Source organism: Hippopotamus amphibius, chromosome 1, assembly GCF_030028045.1.
Source record: "Hippopotamus amphibius kiboko isolate mHipAmp2 chromosome 1, mHipAmp2.hap2, whole genome shotgun sequence".
NCBI classification, from domain to species: Eukaryota; Metazoa; Chordata; class Mammalia; order Artiodactyla; family Hippopotamidae; genus Hippopotamus; species Hippopotamus amphibius.
The window spans coordinates 69402710-69422350 of NC_080186.1; the positions used below are offsets into that span (position 1 = coordinate 69402710).

At 38.9% G+C, this 19641-nt stretch overlaps 1 protein-coding gene and 1 non-coding gene across 2 annotated transcripts in view; one reads left to right on the plus strand and one right to left on the minus strand.

Annotated features, from left to right (window-relative positions):
* The window catches only part of SLC44A5 (solute carrier family 44 member 5), a 348242-nt gene that overhangs the window by 201178 nt on the left and 127423 nt on the right, over positions 1-19641 (plus strand). Inside the window, exon 2 of the mRNA XM_057695206.1 lies at positions 1286-1334. Within this exon, the coding sequence (XP_057551189.1) occupies positions 1286-1334 (49 nt within the window). The remainder of the gene's footprint in view (positions 1-1285; positions 1335-19641) is intronic.
* On the minus strand, positions 12855-12961 carry LOC130842395 (U6 spliceosomal RNA). The gene has a single exon (XR_009050419.1). It is a non-coding gene; the product is annotated as a U6 spliceosomal RNA (small nuclear RNA).

Consider the following 19641-nt stretch of genomic DNA (forward strand, 5'->3'; position numbering starts at 1 on the left):
ACTTTCTCAGAACTCTTGTAACAGTTAAGGCCGATACCATGTAATTTAGTACTTTATTAATCATTTTATATGGTATAGTCATTGTTCATTTATTACAACACAGGGCCTGATATATAAAAATTCTCAACAAATATTTGTTGAATGACTCAGTATGTCAATCTTGTCCCACCAACTGTAAGGTCTCGAAGACAGGGCCCATGCTTTTATATCTTCTGTATCCCCTCAGAGCTCTCAGCATATAATAGGTGCTTTATGAATATTTGCTGACTGACTGGCTCTTGGATTTCTGTTGCAAGTCTGTCCTTACCTTCCCGTTGTTCTGCCCTCAGTCTGTGATTACACTAAAGGGACTTCTGAGTCCTCAGGTCTAATTTCCCCATTGAGTACAGGCTGAGTTAGGTTGCTGACACACAGGCCTCTTTTTGCCAGTCCCTTTTGAAATTCTGTCTTTAATTCAGGAGTAGGCTTTCTTATAGGGACAAATCCCTAGAGGAAGCGAGCAGGAGTCATTAGGTTGGGGGAGAAGAGTTGGGCATTGAGAATTGCAAAATACAAACTTTTGGCCAGAAATGATTTTACAGAACTTGTTACTGGGTCTACCCAGTACCTTTGGGGGCAGAGGCCATTCTGTGTCTACTTTGTACTGCTTAAAGACAAGGGTAATACACTGCAATCATGATGCAACAGTGAATGACTAGGGCATCTCTTCAGATGGCATGAAGTCTGCCAGTAGAACTGGAGAAAATCCAATAAAAATAACATTTGTATAATATAATGATGATTTGTATATACCATATAGCTAACATGGCAGAAATGAACAAAGACTATTAGTCCAGCTTCTTGAAGGAAATCTTCATCTACTGAGAGAACTGGGATAAGCAGACATCTCTATTATACTGTGCACCTCACAAGTACACAGCAATTTTTGGGAATGGCAGATGGTAGAATGTGTTTTTGCCGACTGGAAGGGCTTCAAGTTTTGCTCTACTGGCTGCAATCTATAATGCTGCTGCTCAGAATAGTGGGAGATATGTATGCAGCGTGCCTGAGAACGTGGCCCTTAACAACTCTTCTCAGACTTGCTTCTAGCTGAAGAGAGGGGAAATGATTGACAGCTGTATCCAAGGCATAACTGATATTTCACTGGACCAAAGAATGAGTTGAACACTGCACTGAGCAGTGGAGTAGCCTAAGATCCAAATTTTTTCTTTATTAATATTTTATATGTATTTATTTGCCATTTCACTGGCTTCTACGCTTAGCAAGTTCTTTGTTTTAATTGCAGGTGATCCAAGGATATATGATCCACATTTCAGAGGGCCCGTTGTCAACAGGTAAGCAGTTCTTTTCTCTGGAATGTATTTTTTTAACAAGCACAGAAAGCTTATTTTTTGGTATCATTTTCTGGTCAATGGAGAATTGTGTCTACTATGAGGGGGAAATGACTTCCTTTTAGCCTAAATGTCACCTTATTTATACAGGGTAAGTACGGGGAATAAATCTTTCTATGAGTCATGAATATCCTTTCCTGCTCAGCAAATGAACTGCCTTAATTTCTTAGACTGAAGAGTTTGTCTTTCTCAAAAAGAGAAGCCAAAAATGCTTTACAAGATTTAACCACTTTGTGGAGAAGCAAACACATTCCAGTAGTTGTTTTACGCACCTGTTTACCCTGTGATTCACCACTGCAAATGCAGAGTTGCTATGCCAACTTCTTCCACACAGGGTATTTGTGCTACTTAGCCTCCCAAAGCAGAGAGCTTTCTAAGAGACAGCCATTCACCAGTGCAGCATGCACGCTTTAGGGTATTTTAAAATGCTCCAGGGAAATATGTACTTGTGTCAACTGGCGCTTCTCCTGCAAGGCTGCGTGGCATTTACAAATTATCCAATAATTCATAGGCCTCTTTTATTATTATTTTTTACCCTCTATTCCCAGGCTTCCCGCTAATCAAAGAGGGGGTTTGCAGGGCTAAAGATGAGGAGAAGATTACGCTGTGGGTAGCTGTTTTTTTTTTTTTTTTTTTTTTTGCTTAGCATTGACTTTGATTTCTGGCAGTTGCAGGTCATAATAAACTGTGATGTGAGATAGTAAGCAGCCTGCTTATTTGCACTTGCCAGCCATCAGCATGTACATTAGCATTACTGTTATGTCTCTATAATATCCCAGCTTTAAACAAATGTGTATCTAGTTTATTCTAATTCTGTAAGAAGCCAAGTCATTTGGGTTACTCATTCAAAGATGTATCTATGCCCTCTTTAGAGTAAGTCTGAAATCTCTCTCATTAACACCATGAATACATTTTATTGTCCAGTGTGCAGATAGTCTCATCCCATATGGAGGTTACTTTTACTGTACTTGCATTCATTTTATAAAAACTAATTTGTGTGAATGGAATCTAGCTTATTGGCCTCAAGGGACCTCTAGATACAATCCAGATTCAACAATAGCAACAACAACAATAGTAATAAATGAGCTGCCACATATGGACAGACGAAATACAGACTACAGAGGTGCCTTTTCTAGCCATAGAGAAGAAAGCAAAGTTTGACCTGGCTGGCTGTAGGTGTGGAGACGGAGGGGAAATCTCTTTGTCTTCAGTTATTTAGAATTCAATGATGAAACCAGGTGGTTCGAGTAACGTCTAAATAACTGTGATCATCACTGTGAAGAAAGAAATTTGCTTTTACTGAGGGCCTTTTGTGATGTCCTAGGCACCACAAAGGCCTTCAAAGATGAAATGGTCATTGTGTATACATATACCCCTCCCCCCTAATTCTTCAGTCTAAGAATGGAGAGAAGTATTGTAAAACCATGGGGACTTAACTATAGGAAGACACAGTTGGCCCATTGGTAACTGCAGGGGTTACCAGGCTGCAAGGGGTCTATAATGCCTTTCCTGGGAAAATAGTTGGGGTGTTTAAGAAGCAGGTGAGAAACCCCACCTTCTTCACATTAGCAGCAAGGCCAGCTTTAATAACATTTTTTTTTGCTTACATAATGTCCAAAGTCTTTTAAGAAGTCCAAAGTCTTATCAGATATTCAGGCAGACCCTCACAGCACTGTCTGCTCATCACCACCATGTTCTGTGCACCTCTCTCAGTTCACAAGGATGTCATTCGGTGCCTAGTGATCACCCAACTATAGCTGTCTCCAGGAGAGGTGAAGGAATGATGGTAATGCCACAGCAGAGATGAACCCAGTTTCTCACTTGTCCTCACCTACTAAGATAAGAATTGGGCATATGGAAGCTATTGGCCCGTAATGTTGACCCCAAACAAACAAACAGCAGTTTTGATGGCCCCTCTTGGAAAAGTAGTTATCCAGTGCCTATGCTTTGTCCCCTATATTCAACAGAATTTTAGCATTGGATTGAGCATTGAAAGATCTGTAAAAGTTTAAGGGATGTTCAGCACTGTTCTTGACAGTATATTAGAGGGCAAAAATGAATGTGCATAGAAAACTAAAAAAACAAATCTTTTTAACAAGATGCTACATGAGAAATTCCTCTTGTAATTTTAGAACTAAGAAAATTTTCATTTAATGGAGAGTTAGTATACTTTCTTCTGTTAGATAAGGAAAACTGTAATCCACTGTTTCTCCATTTGGCCTGACCTGTAGAAAGCCCACTGATAAATTTCAATGCCAGCAACCACATTAGGCTTTGAGTCAAGCATTTCTTTTCAGGACTTTGAATTCCTATTTTAATAATGCCATTGCATCCAGTTTTAAGTCATTTCATTTTAACATTCATTCTGGAAAGAGGCAGCATATAGGTGGACAGGGAAATAGAAGTGAAAACCTTCGATGTTTCATAATTGACTTTTTTCCCCTTCTCTATACACAAAGCAGGTGAAGGACATATGACTCATACTAATGAAATTGGTAGGTTTCACAATGCTGAAAATAACTATGATCATAGAAGGTGGAAAATCTGTCTGGAATGTAATAAGATACATTTATTTTTACCCAAGGCATTAGGGAGAGGTTAAAATCACTACCAAGAAGGGATTCAAGGAGAGAATGAGGAGGCATTTATTAGGGATGTTCTAGAGGGGGTGCATTCACATAAAGGAGTCAGACTAAATGACCTCCGAGTCCTTTCCAATATTGAAATTCTGTGCCTCTGTGATTCAACATTTTTTATTGTTATAATTAACTCACAATATTATATTAGTTTCAGGGGTACAACATAATGATTTGATTTTTTTATTCATTACTAAATGATCACAGTAAGTCTAGTTACCCTCTGTCACCACAGGAAGTTGTTAAAGTATTATTGACTATATTCCCTATGTATATATTATATCCCTGTGGCTTATTTATAGCTGGAGGTTTGTACCTCATAATTCCCTTCACCTATTTTGTCTGTCCTCCCACACCTCTCCCCTCTGGCAACTATCAGTTTGTTCTCTGTATTTATGAGTCTGTTTCTGTTTTGTTTGTTCCTTTGTTTTGTTTCTTAGATTCCAAATGTAAGTGAAATCATATGGTATTTGTTTTTCTCTAACTTATTTCATATAGCATAGTACCTTCTAGGTCTATCAATATTGCCACAAATGGCAAGCTTTCACTCTTTTTGTGGCTGAGTAATACTCCATCTCTCTCTCTCTCTTTCTCTCTCACACACACACACACACCACACCACACCACGCCACCCCACACCACCCCACACCACACCAAGCCACACCACATCTTCTTTATCCATTCATATATTGATGGACACTTAGGTTGCTTCCATATCTTAGCTGTTGTTAATAGTACTGCAATAAATATAAGCCTGCATATCTTTTTGAATTAGTGTTTTCATTTTCCTCAGATAAATACCTTGAAATGGAATTGCTGGATCATATGGTACTTCTATTTTTAGTTTTAAAAGGAACCTCCATACTGTTTTCCATACTGGTTACATTAATTTACATTTCCACTGACATTGCACCAGGGTTCCCTCCTCACCACATTCTTGCCAACGCTTGTTTTTTCTTGTCTTTTTTATAATAGCTATTCTGACAGGTGTGAGGTGGTAACTCATTTTGTTTTTTATTTGCATTTTCCTGATGGTTAGTGATGTTGAGTACCTTTTCATGTGCTTGTTGGCCAGCTGTCTGCTTTGGAAAAATGTCTTTTCAACCCTTCTGTCCATTTTTAAGTCAGGTTGTGTTGTTTGTTTGTTTTTTATATTGAATTGTATGAGTTATTTATATATTTTGGATATCAACCACTTATCAGATATATTGTTTGCAAATCGTCTCCAATTTAGTAGGTTGCATTTTCGTTTTTTGGTGGTTTCCTTTGCTGTGCGAAAGCTTTTTAGTTTGATTTACTCACATTAATTTATTTTTGGTTTTGTCACTATTGGATATTTAGAGACATATCCAAAAAGATGTTGCTAAGACCAATGTCAAAGAGGTTACTGCTTATGTTTTCTTCTAGGAGTTTTATGGTTTCAGATCTTTCATTTAAGTTTTTAATCCATTTTGAGTTTATTTTGTGTATGGTGTGAGAAAGTTGTCTAGTTGGATTCTTTTGAAATTAGCTGTCCAGTTTTTCCAACACCATTTATTGAAGAGACTGTTTCTCCCTATTGTACATTCTTGCATCCTTTATTGTAGATTAACTGATCATATAAGAGTGGGTTTACTTCTGAGCACTCTATTCTGTTCCATTCATCTATATATCTGCTTTTGTGCCAGTGTCATTCTGTTTTAATTACTGTAGCTTAGTAGCATAGTTTGAAATCAGGGAACATGTTACCTCCAGCTTGGTTTTTCTTTCTCAAGATCACTTTGGCTATTTGTGGTCTTTTATGGTTCCATACAAATTTTAGAATTATTTGTTCTAGTTCCTTGAAAGATGCCATAGGTATTTTGAAAGGGATTGCATTGAACCTGTGGATTGCTTTGGGTAATATGGACATTTTAACAATATTAAGTCTTATAATCCATAAGCACAGAATATCCTTCCATTTATTTGTGTAATCTTCCATTTCTTTTATCAGTGTCTTGTAGTTTTCAGAGTAAAGGTCTTTTACTTCCTTTGTTAAACTTATTCCTAGGTATTTTATTTGTTGATGCAATAGTAAGTGGGATTGTTTTCTTCATTTCTAATAGTTCATTATTAGTGTATAGCAAAGGAACAGATTTCTCTTTATTAAATTTGTATCCTGTAACTTTACTAAACTCTTTTATTAGTTTTGATAGTATTTTGGTGGAGTCTTTAGAGTATACTGTATGTAGTCATATTGTCTGCAGATAGTAACAGTTTTATTTCTTCCTTTCCAATTAGAATGCCCTTTGGTTCCTTTTTCTTGTCTGGCTACCATGGCTAGGACTTCAATACCATGTTGAATAAAGTAGTGAGAGTGGGTGCCCTTGTCTTGTTCTTGATCTTAGAAGAAAATCTTTCATCTTTTTACTGTTGAGTATAATGTTGAATGTGGGTTTGTCATATATGGCCTTTATTATGTTGAGGTGTGTTCCCTCTATACCCACTTTGTTGAGAATGTTTATCATCAATGGATATTGAATTTTGCCAAATGCTTTTTTCTTCATCTATTGAGATGATCATGTGATATTTATTATTTGTTTCATTGATGTGGTGTATCACATTGACCTGGTTTTGGTATCAGGGTAATGCTGGCCTCATAGAATGAGTTTAGAAGCATTACCTCCTTTTCAATTCTCTGCAATATTTTGAGAAAAATAGATAACTCTTCTTCAAATATTTCGTAGAATTCCTCTGTGAAGCCTGGTCCTGGAACTTCTGTTTGTTGGGAGTTTTTTTTATTACTGATTCAAAACTAGTGATTAGTCTGTTCAGATTTTCTATTTCTTCCTGGAAATAGAGTCTTGGAAGTCTTGGAAGATTGTATGTTTCTAGGAATGTGTAGATCTCTTCCAGGTTGTCCAATTTGATGGCATATAACTGTTTATAGTGTTTCCCTATTGATTTTCTGTCTAGATGATTTATCCATTGATGTAAATAAGGTATTTAACTTCCCTACTGTCATTGTATTGCTGTCTATTTCTTTCTTTTATGTCTGTTTATATTTTGCTGTACATATTCAGGTATTCCTTTGTTGGGCGCATAAATGCCATTAAATGTTATATTCTCTTGCTGTATTGACCCCTTTATCATTAGGTAATACCCTTCTTTGTCTTCAGTTACAGTCTTTTTTAAAAGTCTATTTTGTCTGATATGAGTATTGCTACCCCAGCTTTCTTTTTGTTTCTATTTGCATGGAGTATCTTTTTCCATCCCTTCACTTTCTCTCTAAGTGTGTCTTTAGAGCTGCAGTGAGTCTCCCATAGGAGCATTAAGCTACCCTATGTCTTTTGATTAGAAATTTTAATCTATTTGCATTTAAAGTAATTATTGACAAGTATGTGCTTATTGCCATTTTGTTAATTGTTTTCTGGTTGTTTTCCTAGTTCTTCTCTATTCTTGTCTAATTCTCTTGGTTACTTCCCTGTAGTTTGATGGAGCCCTTCAGTGTTACATTTGGATTCCTTTCTCTTTACTTTTTGTGTATCTATTGTAAGTTTTTAGTGTGACCATATACACCAACCTGTATACATGCCTATCTATTTTAAGCTGATAGTCTTAAGTTTGAAGGTATCTGAAAGCACTACATTTTTACTCCCCCCTCACAGTTTATGTTTTTGACATCATATTTTACATCTTTTTGTTTTGTGTATCTTTTAACTACTCACTGTGGTTATAGTTGACTGTACTACTTTTGCCTTTTAACTTTCAGACTAGCTTTTTAAGTAGCTGATCTCATACATTTACTATATATTTGCCTTTACCAGTGAGATTCTTTTCTTTCACATATTTTAAAATTTCAATAGTGACCTTTTCTTTTCCATTTAAAGAAGATCCTTTAACAGTTCTTATAGGGTGGGTCTAGTGGTGCTGAACTCCTTTATTTTAGCTTCTCTGAGAAACTCTTTGTGTCTCTTGTGATTCTGAATTTTGTAGCTTTGCCAGATAGAGTATTCTGGGTTGTAAATTTTTCTTTCGGTACTTTAAATATATCCTGCCATTCTCATCTGGCCTGTAAAATTTCTGCTGAAAAATCAGCTGATAGTGTTATGAGGTTTTCCTTGTATGGAATTACTTGTTTTTCTCTTGCTGCCTTTGAGATTCTTTCTTTAAATTTTGCCACTTTATTTATAATATATCTTGGTGTGGATTACTTTAGGTTCATCTTGTTTGGGACTCTCTAGGCTTCCTATACCTGGATGTCTTTTTCCTTCCCCAGGATAGGGAAGTTTTCGGCCATTATGTCTTCAAATATGTTTTCTGTCCCTTTCTCTCTCTCTTATTTTTCTGGGACCCCTATAATGCAAATATTAGCATGCTTGATGTTTTCCTAGAAGTCCCTTAAACTATCTTCATTTTAAAAAATTCTTTCTTCTCTTTGCTTTCTGTTTGGGTGTTTTCCACTATTCTCTTACAGATAGATGGTCTACTCTTTTGTATTATCTAATCTGCTGTTGATTCCCTCTTTCAGTTACTCTATTCTTCAGCTCTGATTAGCTCTGTCTTATATTTTCTAAGTCTTTGTTGAAGATTTTGCTGTATTTCTCCATTCTTCTAAATATGGTGAGCATCCTTCTGACCATTTCTTTGTACTCTGTCAGGTAAAATACTTATCTCTGTTTCATTAGGATTTTTCCTAGGGTTTTATTTTGTTCTTTCATTTGGAACACATTCCCTGTCTGCTCATTTCGTTTGATTCTTGGTGTTTGTTTCTGTGAATTAGGCAAAACAGCCACCTCTCCTAGTCTGAAGGAGTGGCCTTGTGTGGGATCGTCTACTGTGTAGACTGTTGGCACCTGGTAGCTCTGGCAGGCTAACTGGAGCTGGGGCAGATGTGAGTTGGGTGAAGTCTCAGGGTGCATTGTGCCAAGGCTGCTTTGGCAGGTTGGCAGGAGTCAGAGTGGGCATGGGTTGGGGACAGTCCTAATGCCTCCTCGGTGGGGCCGCCGGAACAGGAGCAGCCTCTGGCTGGGGGCAGTCACTGGGTGTGCCACGTAGGGGCCCCTGGGCAGGATGGCTGGAGTTGGGGTGGGTGTGGACATGGGCAAGTTCTGGGGGTGATTCAGACAGTGGCACTTGCCAGTGCCTCCTACATCAGAGGGAGTTCCAGCAGGGCTCTACCAGTTTGGCCGAAGCTCTAAGGTCAGTAAATGGACTTCTTTTCCATATGATCTAGGTGCCCTTTAAACTAGTGGGTTTTTTGTTTGTTGTTTGTTTTGCTGTGTCTCAGGGCAGGTGACCCTGCACTCAGATCCCTTGGTAATAACTGTCCCTGTTGTAGGTCCCAGGGTCAGGTGTGAGGCGTCTGTGGATATTGTTTCTCTGTCTTTCCTACCAATTTCTATGTGGTCCTTCTATTTCTAGAGCTGTTCAATCATACCTCAGGAGGAATTGCTCTGTATGTGGATGCAGATTAAGTGGGTTTGTGGGAGGAGGTGAGTTCAGGGTCTCTCTACTGCACCATCTTGGACCTCTTCCTGTCTCTGTGATTCAACTTTTAATGCCAAAGCAGAGAAGAAACAGTTCAGCTTCTGGCCTACGTGATACACACATACAGCTCTATGTTGATGCTCACCACAAGCTCTTGTAATTTCTAAAGTGCCATTATTAAGTAGATATCTCAAATTATTGTGATAACACTGTGCTGTCTCCTGAATTTATGCAGTTCTTGTGAACTTTTTTGTTCTTTTTGAAATAATTGGTATGCTTCTTGTCACTGTAGAGGGAGCTCATATGTCTAAAGGTGGATGTCCATCATGGGAAAATGTGAGGAAGAGTTTATTGGAAAAATACACAAAGGTCAATAAAAAATGTAGACCCCACATCTCTACAAATGACCCAGTTTCATTCCTTTTTATGGCCAAGTAATATTCCATTGTATACATGTACCACATCTTTATCCATTCATCTGTCAATGGAAATTTAAGTTGCTTCCATGTCCTGGCTAATGTAAATAATGCTGCAATGAACACTGGGGTGCATGTGTCTTTTTGCATTTGCACCCTTTTTCTCAGGGTATAAGCCCAGTAGTGGGATTGCTGGGTCTTACGGTAGTTCTATTTTTAGTTTTTTAAAGAGACTCCATAGTGGCTGTATCAACTTACATTCCCACCAACAGTGCGAGAGTGTTCTCTTTTCTCCACATCCTCTCCAGCATTTATTGTTTGTAGATTTTTTGATGATGGACATTCTGACCAGTGTGGGGTGATACCTCTTTGTAGTTTTGATCTATATTCCTCTAATAATTAGTGATGTAGAGCAGCTTTTCATGTGCCTCTTCACTACCTGTATGTGCGCACTACCATGTGTAAAATGGGTAGCTGGTAGGAACCTGCCAGATAGCACAGGGAGCTCATCTCAGTGCTCTGTGGTGACCTAGATGGGTGGGATGGGGGGGGGGGTGTCGGGTGCGAGGGATGTCCAAGAGGGAGGGTTTATATGTATCCATATAGCTGATTCACTTTATTGTACAGCAGAAACTAACACATTAAAAGCAACTATACCCCAATAAAAAAAATGTAGATCCCATGTTTTAAAAATGTCTGAAAGAGGTTAAAAATCATTTTGACTTGTAGAATAGTTTGAAATAAAAGCCTATATCCATAACACTCCTTTGAAAACTTTTTTTTTTTTTTTTTTTGGCTGAGACATACTGCTCATGGGATTTTAATTCCACAACAGGGAATTGAACCTGGGTAATTGGCAGTAAGAGTGTGGAGTCCTAACCACTGGGCAACCAGGAGATTCCCTAAAGGCTTTTAAATAGTCTTAAAATGTGGAAGGAAGTAAAAATAAGTAATTTTCCTGAATGGCTAATTCTTCAGAATGCAAATGTGACTTGAAGATGTGCTCTAAACCTGGCATTTATTTGCCTCATTCTGAATGGAGAAAATGGCCTAATGTGATCAATTATTTATCAGTGTGACTCTTTCCACAGGAAGATGCAGACTAATACACGTCTTTAAAATTCATAGCGTATCCCCTGTCTTCCTCAATATGTGAGCTTGTTCTTTTTTTATATTTTTGCACTTTAAAGAGTCAACACCTACAAATTATTCCTAATGATGAAAATAATCAACCTAAAAATAATATTAAATGTTGCAAGCACCTTTAAATCAAAGGATTTAAAGAAAAGTATTCATTAACTTGTGCTTGTTATGTGTCAGGCAATGTGCTAGGTGCTAGAAATACAAAGATGAACTGAGCAAAGTTCCTGTTCAACAGAACTTGCAGGTTAGTAGGAAGAGCAGATGATAGAAGGATGAATGTGGTAAGTGCAATAATAGTTATTGACACAGGCTCTGGAAGCAGAGTGTGTCTAGTGCGGTTGGAGTAGGGAAAGGGGAATCTGGAAAAACCTCAGAGTAGAGGTGACCCTTGAGCTGGTTCTTGAAGATGTTCCAGGAAAAGTCGGCAGCACACATTAAAGTCAGAAGCCGGAGAGAAATTGTGCTGGAACTAGTTTTGTGTGCACCTAGTGTGTGTGTGTGTGTGGGGGGGGGGGTGGTGGGAGGCAACAAGACCAGGATGAGGGGGAGAGAAATGATCCTGAAGAAGGAACAATGAGCAAAATCTTCAGGGACCAGTTCAGCACGTCAGTGTGTTTGGTATTTTATTCTATAGGCTTAGAGAAGATATTGAAGAATTTTAAGTAAGAAACTGACAGAATCAAATTTGCGCTTTGGAAGCTTTTGTTTAGCAAGCACTTAGAGAACATTACTTTATATACGATCTATGGTGAGCACTGGGGACACAAACCTCCTAGAAATGATCCCAAGCTTCACAATTTGTCCTTGTTTTGTTGTGTATGTTTGTGTTAGAGAAGGAGGGGAGAGGAGTGCTGTAGTCAAATCAAAGACTGTAATGCAGTGAGGTAAACACTATGTGGAGGTGCAGGTGGCATCAGAAGCCCTAAGGAGAGAGTAAATCATGTGGGAGGGAGTGGCACCGCTTGCCTGATATGGTCATTGCTGAGGAGGACTGAAGGACCTGTAAGAGTTTTGCTTCATGTAGGAAAGGGCAAGGAGTAACTCAGAGAAAGAGCCACACGTGTGAAGGAAGAGACTTGGCATGCCTCAGTTAGAGTGTTGTAAGTACTTACAGTAGTAGGGCAGAGAATACGGTTGGAAGATAAAGTTGCACAGGTAGCAAGAGCCCGGATAGTGAAGAGCATTGTATATCCTAAGGCAAGGAGTTTGAACTTTATTCTAAAGGGCATGAGATGAATGGTAAGCCTCTGATAGCTCTTTATCAGTGGAGTTGCAAGGTTGGGTTTGCTTCAGGTGTCTCTACTTGCCATTTTTCCTTTCTCCCCTTCATCACATTCTCTCCATTAGAGATTTATTCCCCAATCTCCTCAAACTGATTTTGAAAAGGTCATTGATGACTTCCCTCTTGCCAAGTGTACTAGGGTGACATCTTTGGTTTTAACTTCACAGCAGCATTTGACAAAGGTGACCACTCTCTCCTTTTTGAACCACTCCTTTCTCATGGCTTCCATGACATCGTACTCAGCTGATGCTTCTTCCACCTCTTTGGCACCTCCTTATAGTCTCCTTTTCTGGCTCCTCAACCCCTGCTTGATCTCCAAACGTGGGAGTGCCTTGGTCCTTGTCCTTCATTCTTCTCTTTCTGTAGTTTACTTTTAGACTAGGCCAATGGCTTTAAATATTATCTATATGTCAGTGACTTACAAACTTTATATCTCTAACAATGAATCTTCTACTGACCTCCATATTTCTCTATTCAACTGCCTTCTTTTTATTTTTATTTTTTTATTATTTTTTTTGGGGTTCACCAAGTTCAATCAAAAAATATGGAACGCTTCACGAATTTGCATGTCATCCTTAAGCAGGGGCCATGCTAATCTTCTCTGTATCATTCCAATTTTAGTATATGTGCCGCCGAAGCGAGCACTCAACTGCCTTCTTGACTTCGCTACTTGAGTTCATAGTACTTACTGAAATTTAATTTGCCCAAACAGAACTCTTGATTCCTGTTCCCACTCCAAAGCTCAAAACCTCCTCTCCTAGTCTTTTCCATTTCAGAAAGTGACACCAATATCCCCACCATGTTTTACTCAAATTATAGGTCCTCGGCTTCCTCTTTTTCTCTCTCATCTCTCACATTCAATCCATCAGCAAATCTTATTGGATTTAGGTCCAAAATATTTTTATATTCCCAAGCCATCTACTTCTCCATCTTTCCTGCTTTCACCCTCCTCCATGGCACTGTATATCCTGCCTATACTTTAGCACTGGACTCTAGAATGGTCTTCCTTCTTTCCTTATTTTTCTATAATCCATTCTACATGCAAAACCCTGAGTGAGCTTTCAAATCATGAATTAATCATAGCTCTTCTCCTTAATACATTTTCAATAGTTTCCATACCATTTAAATTAAACTCAAACTGGTGTCCTACATGGGTGCCCTCTGTGTGATTCACTTACATCATCCCCTACTACTCTCTCTCTCTTATCCTTATATTGTAGCCATGCTTGCCTTCTCATTTCTTGAAGATTCTAAACTTGCATGCATCCGGAGACTTTGTATTTGTTATTCCTCTTCCTGCAATACTTTGACCCCAGACCTTTGCATGGCTGGCTCCCTCTTGTCATCCAGCTCTTAATTGCCATTGCCTGAGAGTCCTTCATGACAACCCGGTCTTCCAGTCACTATCCATCATATCATTTAATTGTATTTCCTTTATAGTATTTATCACTATTGAAAATTTCTTTATTCATTTTTTCTTACACATTTAATATCCTGTCTAAAATATCAGGTCTATGAGAAGCAAGAACCTTGGCTGTTTCATTCATCAGTGTATCCCCTGGTTTTAGAAAAGTCCCTGACACATAATGTATATCTGTTGAATGACTAAATGAACTATTATCCTAGCTTCAAAACCAAGGATATCCTGGAGAGAACAGAAACTAGTTAAAATGAAGGCAGGACACCATTTAAAAGACTATTTCAGTAATGTAGCTGACAAATGATTAAAACCGAGACTAGGGCAGTGGCTCTGGAAGAGAAGAAATCTAAGATGTAATAAGAAGGCAAAAATCTACAAGGCTTTAGGATTGATTATATTCAATATGTTGGGGGTAGAAGAGAGAATCTAGCAGAACTGTGCCTGATAACTAAATGGCTTGTGGTTATATTCACCAAGGTAGGAAACACATGAGGAGGAGCAGGAATGGTTTTGAAATGTTGACTTTGAAATGCCTGTGGCCTATCCAGGTAAGAATATTTAGTAGAGAGTCAGAAATATACTTCTGAAGCTCTTTGAAATATTTATATATTTCTTTTAATTAAAAAGTATCTAAATAAAAGGGAAATTTTGAAAGAATGTTAATGTCTAACGGAAAAATGTGTAAACTTTCTCTTCTGAGAAATACTTCGTGATCCTTGGTGCTCTCAGAGTATTCTGTGTGCTTATAATACTATGTTGTAATTAGTTGTTTGTTTGGCTAACTCCTCAATTAAACCCTGAGTTCTGCCAAGTAAAGCTGCACATAATAGATGGTATATAGATAACATAATAGATAACATGTAACAAATTTTTTGATCATGTTACACCCCTCATTCAAGTTTCACAAATGAGTTCCCACTGCCTAAAAGTTAACTCCAAATTCCTTAACATGATATTAAAATCTCGACACAAATTTGTCTTAACTTATCTGCCTAAACTACACTCTCTCTGGGGTTTCTAAACCCTTGAATGAACTCTCTGTTGAGCCAAACCAGTCGTGTTCATTTCTGCAGGGTCTGAAAATTGATTTTGTCAGTGTTCTAGAATTACTCTCATTCAGGGATGATGACTGGTACTAACAAAACTCACAAGAGACTGATGTATAAAGCCAGAATGTTAATGCAGTCATTTACATTGAGAAATTTAATTGCTGAGAAGGCCTGATGTTCCCATTGGTCTGACCAGCACATTGCTCCCTTTAGGCAAACTACACTAGAAACCTAATTATCAAAGGTTGCTGGGTGAATATATAGTCAGAACAAGGAAATTACATGAGTGGAATGGCTAATGGCATCAGGCCCTTCTAGCCTGTGCCGACTATCAACAGAGCAGGATCCTCACATTGGATCCTCATATCAATTTGTCTTAGTGCCCTAACCTGGAGGATGCTCAGAGCTATTTGATCATCATGTACACTTCTCTTTTGATATGTTAATAAATTCAAGAAGTTTGAAATCAAAGCTTGCTAGACTGGGAGGCTTAGTCTCATTGAGGTGACTGTGTATATTAATTATGTGCTGAGTCATAGTTTAACTCTCAGAAAGAAGTATTATTTTTTCTGTACTCTCACATTTTGGGGAAGCATGTTACTGTCACCTCAAGTGGTAGTATTCCTTGCACCATGGCCCTGCTCAGGATCTACCTCCTCCGCCCCCAGTCTCAGAGTGCCTTCGTCCATTGAAATTCTGCAGCTTTTGCTGTGGGTGGTATACAGCACATAATACTTGTGGTTGCTCTTTAGCTTTCGATGCTCATGTATTGTCTTGTCATCTGGTTTGTAATTCCCTTGGAGGACAAAGATCTGCATTCCCTATGCATGTAAGTAATTAATGAGGGGCCTGTCTTTTTTTTTTTCTTCTCAATATAGCACTGGTTAGAGCACCTACTCCTTGGGTGTCATTCTATTGTAAGGAATGGGGTTATTTCTTCCATGACTGTGCTTAAAAATATCAATATTCTTTTAATTTGCATGCTCTTTCATATGAGTTTTCTGTTTAAAAAATAAACAAACAAATAAATCTAATCTCCATGTCTGAGAAGATAGTACATGACCTTTATTACAGGGTGCCAATTGTAACAATTTGGACTTTATTTTTCCAGACTTGGATCGCAGGTCAAGCAAGTGGTCATAACATTTTAATGGCTTTTCTCTGACACAGAAAGAAAGAGATAAACAGAATAAGCTGACTTTTTGCATTGGGACCTGTAACTCTTTGATCTGCTTTGACATAGCATATTCAAATCCACACTGTGTACAGTGGCATGCCCTCCGTGGATACTTCATAAAAACGAATTGCATTGAAAAATAGTCTGAGGTGTATACCATAAGTTCTAATAATGCAAATAGCTCAGAGAACTGACACTACTTTCCTATTACCTGAGCATCTCAGTTAGGAATTTGAACTCCCATATCACACCAGTGTCATCTGAAAATGGTGTAGAATTTGGATAGCGTCTAATAGGCAAGAGTGTTAGTAATGACTTTAAAGTCCTGAAGTTCAAACATACAAGTGAAGCTTCACTTATATGTGATGACTGTTTTGCCTCAAATGTGACAGCACTATGGCCATTATTCAGCCTCTTTTGAGGGTCACCTTTGCATTTATTTATAGGTGCTATGTCACACTGCTTCCTCCCCAACCTTGTTTTCTTTTATTCCTTAAACAAATATTTATAGTACACCTTTCTCTATGATAAGAATTATGCTTGTTGGTAATAATACAAAGATAGGATGTCCTTGTCCTCAAGGAATCAGCAGATAGTAGGAGAGACAGGTAACAGAAAAGACTTTACAGTTCAATGTGGGAAGTACTGCTGTGGAAGAGAGAACAAAGGACCTGGCTCTCAGTGGATGCCTTATGTGGCTGCTATTCCAAAGATTAATATTCATTTATTCTCACTCAACAAATATTTACTGATCATCTGTTATGTGCCCTGTCTCCTCTGGGCATTAGACCTAGTAATGAGCAAGATAGGCAAGGTGCCTGTTCTCTTGGAAGAGGGAAGAGACGGGGCAGATAACATCTGAGAAATGAACATGACAGTTTCAAAAGATGATAAGTGTGAAGAAGAAAATAGAACAGTGATGTGATAGTGCTTAGCTGGGGTGTTTGTGGGAGCATTAATTTAGATTTGGTGATCAGGGAAGACCTCTCTGGGGAGGTGACAATTGAAATGAGACTTGAATGATAAGGAGCAGCCACCCATGCAGAGATTGAGAACAATGTATTTCAGGTAGAGGAAGAGCAAAATGCAAAGTCCCTAAGGCGGGAATCAGCTTTGTGTGCTCAAGGAGCAGAAAGAAGGCTAGTGTGGGTGCAGCATGGTGGGTGGGGGCAGGGGAGTGGGGAGTGGATTGGTAGAAGATTCCCGTAAGCACATTCTAGTAAGTGCAATGGAAAAGCTCTTGGAGGGTTTTAGTAGGAGAGTAAGTTAATCTGATATATTTCAAAAACTCATGCTGACTGCTGTGTGGAGAATGGCTTTTAAGAGTCCAAAAGCAGGAGCAGGGAGATCAATAGGAAGCTTTTGCAGTCATTGAAGTGAAGGAGTCAGTGACTCAGCCTAGGATGGCAGTAGCGGAGGTGGAGAGGTGTGAATAGATTCAAGATATGTTCTGGTGGCAGTGGTTATTGATATGAAAGGTGAGGGAAAGAAAGAAGTCAAGGATAACTGCTGGGTTTGTGACATGAACAATTGGGTGTATGCTAGTCTCCTATCCTAACAATGGAAAGATTAGGGGAAGCACGGGTTTGCTGGTTCAGAAATCAAGACTTCTGTTTGGTCTGTGTTAAGTTTGAGATGTGGAAAAGATATCCACGTGACGATGCTCTATGTGAGTCTGGAGGTCAGTGAAGAATATAAGCTGGGGGCGGAAGATTGAGAGTTGGGGTCCTTGGCATTAAGATAATATTTAAAGTCAAGTGTCTGGATGAGATCACTTAGGAAGGTAGAGAAGAGGCCCAAGGACAAAACTCCAGATTTGACAACATTTGGAGGTCAAGCAGGGGTGGAAGAGCCAGCAAAGGAGCCCTCAGTGAGTTAGGAAAAACCAAAAGAATGTAACGTTGTAGAAACTAAAAGAATAGTGTTACAAGAAGAGTTTGTTTTTTATTTATTTATTTTAAAAGTTGCCAACTGTGTTGACAGCTTTGAGGAGTCAAGCAAGATAAAGACTGACAAGTGATCAGTGGATTTGGCAACATGAAAGTCATCAGTGACCTCATCAAAAACAACCTCAGTGATATAGTGGATGCTCAACCTGATCAGGGAGAGTAAATTAGAGACTGCGAGGTGAAAACCCAGAGGGGGCTACTAGAGACAAAGTTTTCAATAAGTTTTATTGGTGGATGAGCCGAATCTGGGATCAAAGTAGAGTTTTCTGAAGATGGAAGATACTAGGACATGGTAGTGTGTGGTGCTGGAGATGATCCCGGACACTGATGGGGAGAGAAAGGGGACCTTATGGACCTGAAGTCCTGAAGAGAGACTCCAGTACACAGCTAGAGAGTCTGGCCTTTGGTAGGAACAGGGATTCCTAATCCGTAGTGCAAGATGGTAAGCAGGGAATAGAGATATTGAGTGTCAATAGTTTGGGTGATGATAAGAAGAGAGATTCGTACTGCTTGCCTTTAACTTGTCAACGAATTATGAGATAAGGTTATATGGGCGGCGGCTGCTGCTGCTGCTGCTGGTGGTGGTGGTGGCGGCGGTGGCAGCAGTCCCAGATGTATGAAGACTGAGAAGAGAAAGGATGAAGCAATCATTTTGGAAAGTGGAGAAATAAATATAAATATACGATTAATGCGGAATATATACATATACATTGCATTTCCCTTATTGAGAGTATTATTCTAGTCTTAGAAAGACTTAAGAGAACCTGAAAATTGGCCACTGTTCTGATGGAGCATGAAGATTTTTAGGTATATATTAGATACTAGAAGCTCCTGAGATAGCCAGACTTGAGGGGCACTACCCTGGCGTGCTTCACATAGAACGATGGTCTGGAACAATATTTTGAAGGAACACGCTGTCGGAGGAGACAGGAAAACCTTGTACCATGCGAAGTAGATTTGCTTAGCTAGATTGGAAAGCAGAAGCTAATATAGCATATACATATACAGGGGGCTGGGCCTAGGTATGAAATATTGGTAGGATTTCATTTCAGTTATAATAGAGTGCAGAAAAAAAAGAGGTTTAGGCAGATTCCAGATCATACATTAATTTATTCCTTCATTCAAAACTCTTATCTATTATACACTGTGGAGCATACAGAAATGAATAAGACACAGACTATGCTGTCAGTACACTTGAAATTTAAACTAGCTTTAATATAAAAAAAGAATGACCTGCTCGATAGAGGTATAAGCACAATTCAGGGGGACTGAGTGAAATGAGTAAAATGAATAATTATTCCTGATTGGAAGGATCAAGAAATGTTTCTTGAGGGTATTATTTGAGCTGGACCTTGTAGGAGGAGAATCAGGTAGAGAGTGAAGAAGAGAATCAGACTCATGGAGGCATGTGTTGCAGATTGGGTTTTCCAGAAGCAGATGCTTATATGGAGTTTGGGGTACAAGGTCTCTGATAGGGATCAACACCTGTGAAAAGGAGAGGAAGGAAGTGGGATTACACAGAGGGAAATGTCAATCTGTTACCAAACCCCAGAAAACCTCAGGCCACGTTTCAGGGAGCTCTGAAGCAAGTACTGCCCTGCCCTGCCCAGGGGTCTGGAGTAACTTTGAAATGACTGCACCTTTCTCAGTCTCAGATTTGTCAGCCGCCCTGGAGGGGTGAAGCGGGGGAAGTGGACCCCGAAGATGCTGGCAGCTAGAAGCTGTCTGCA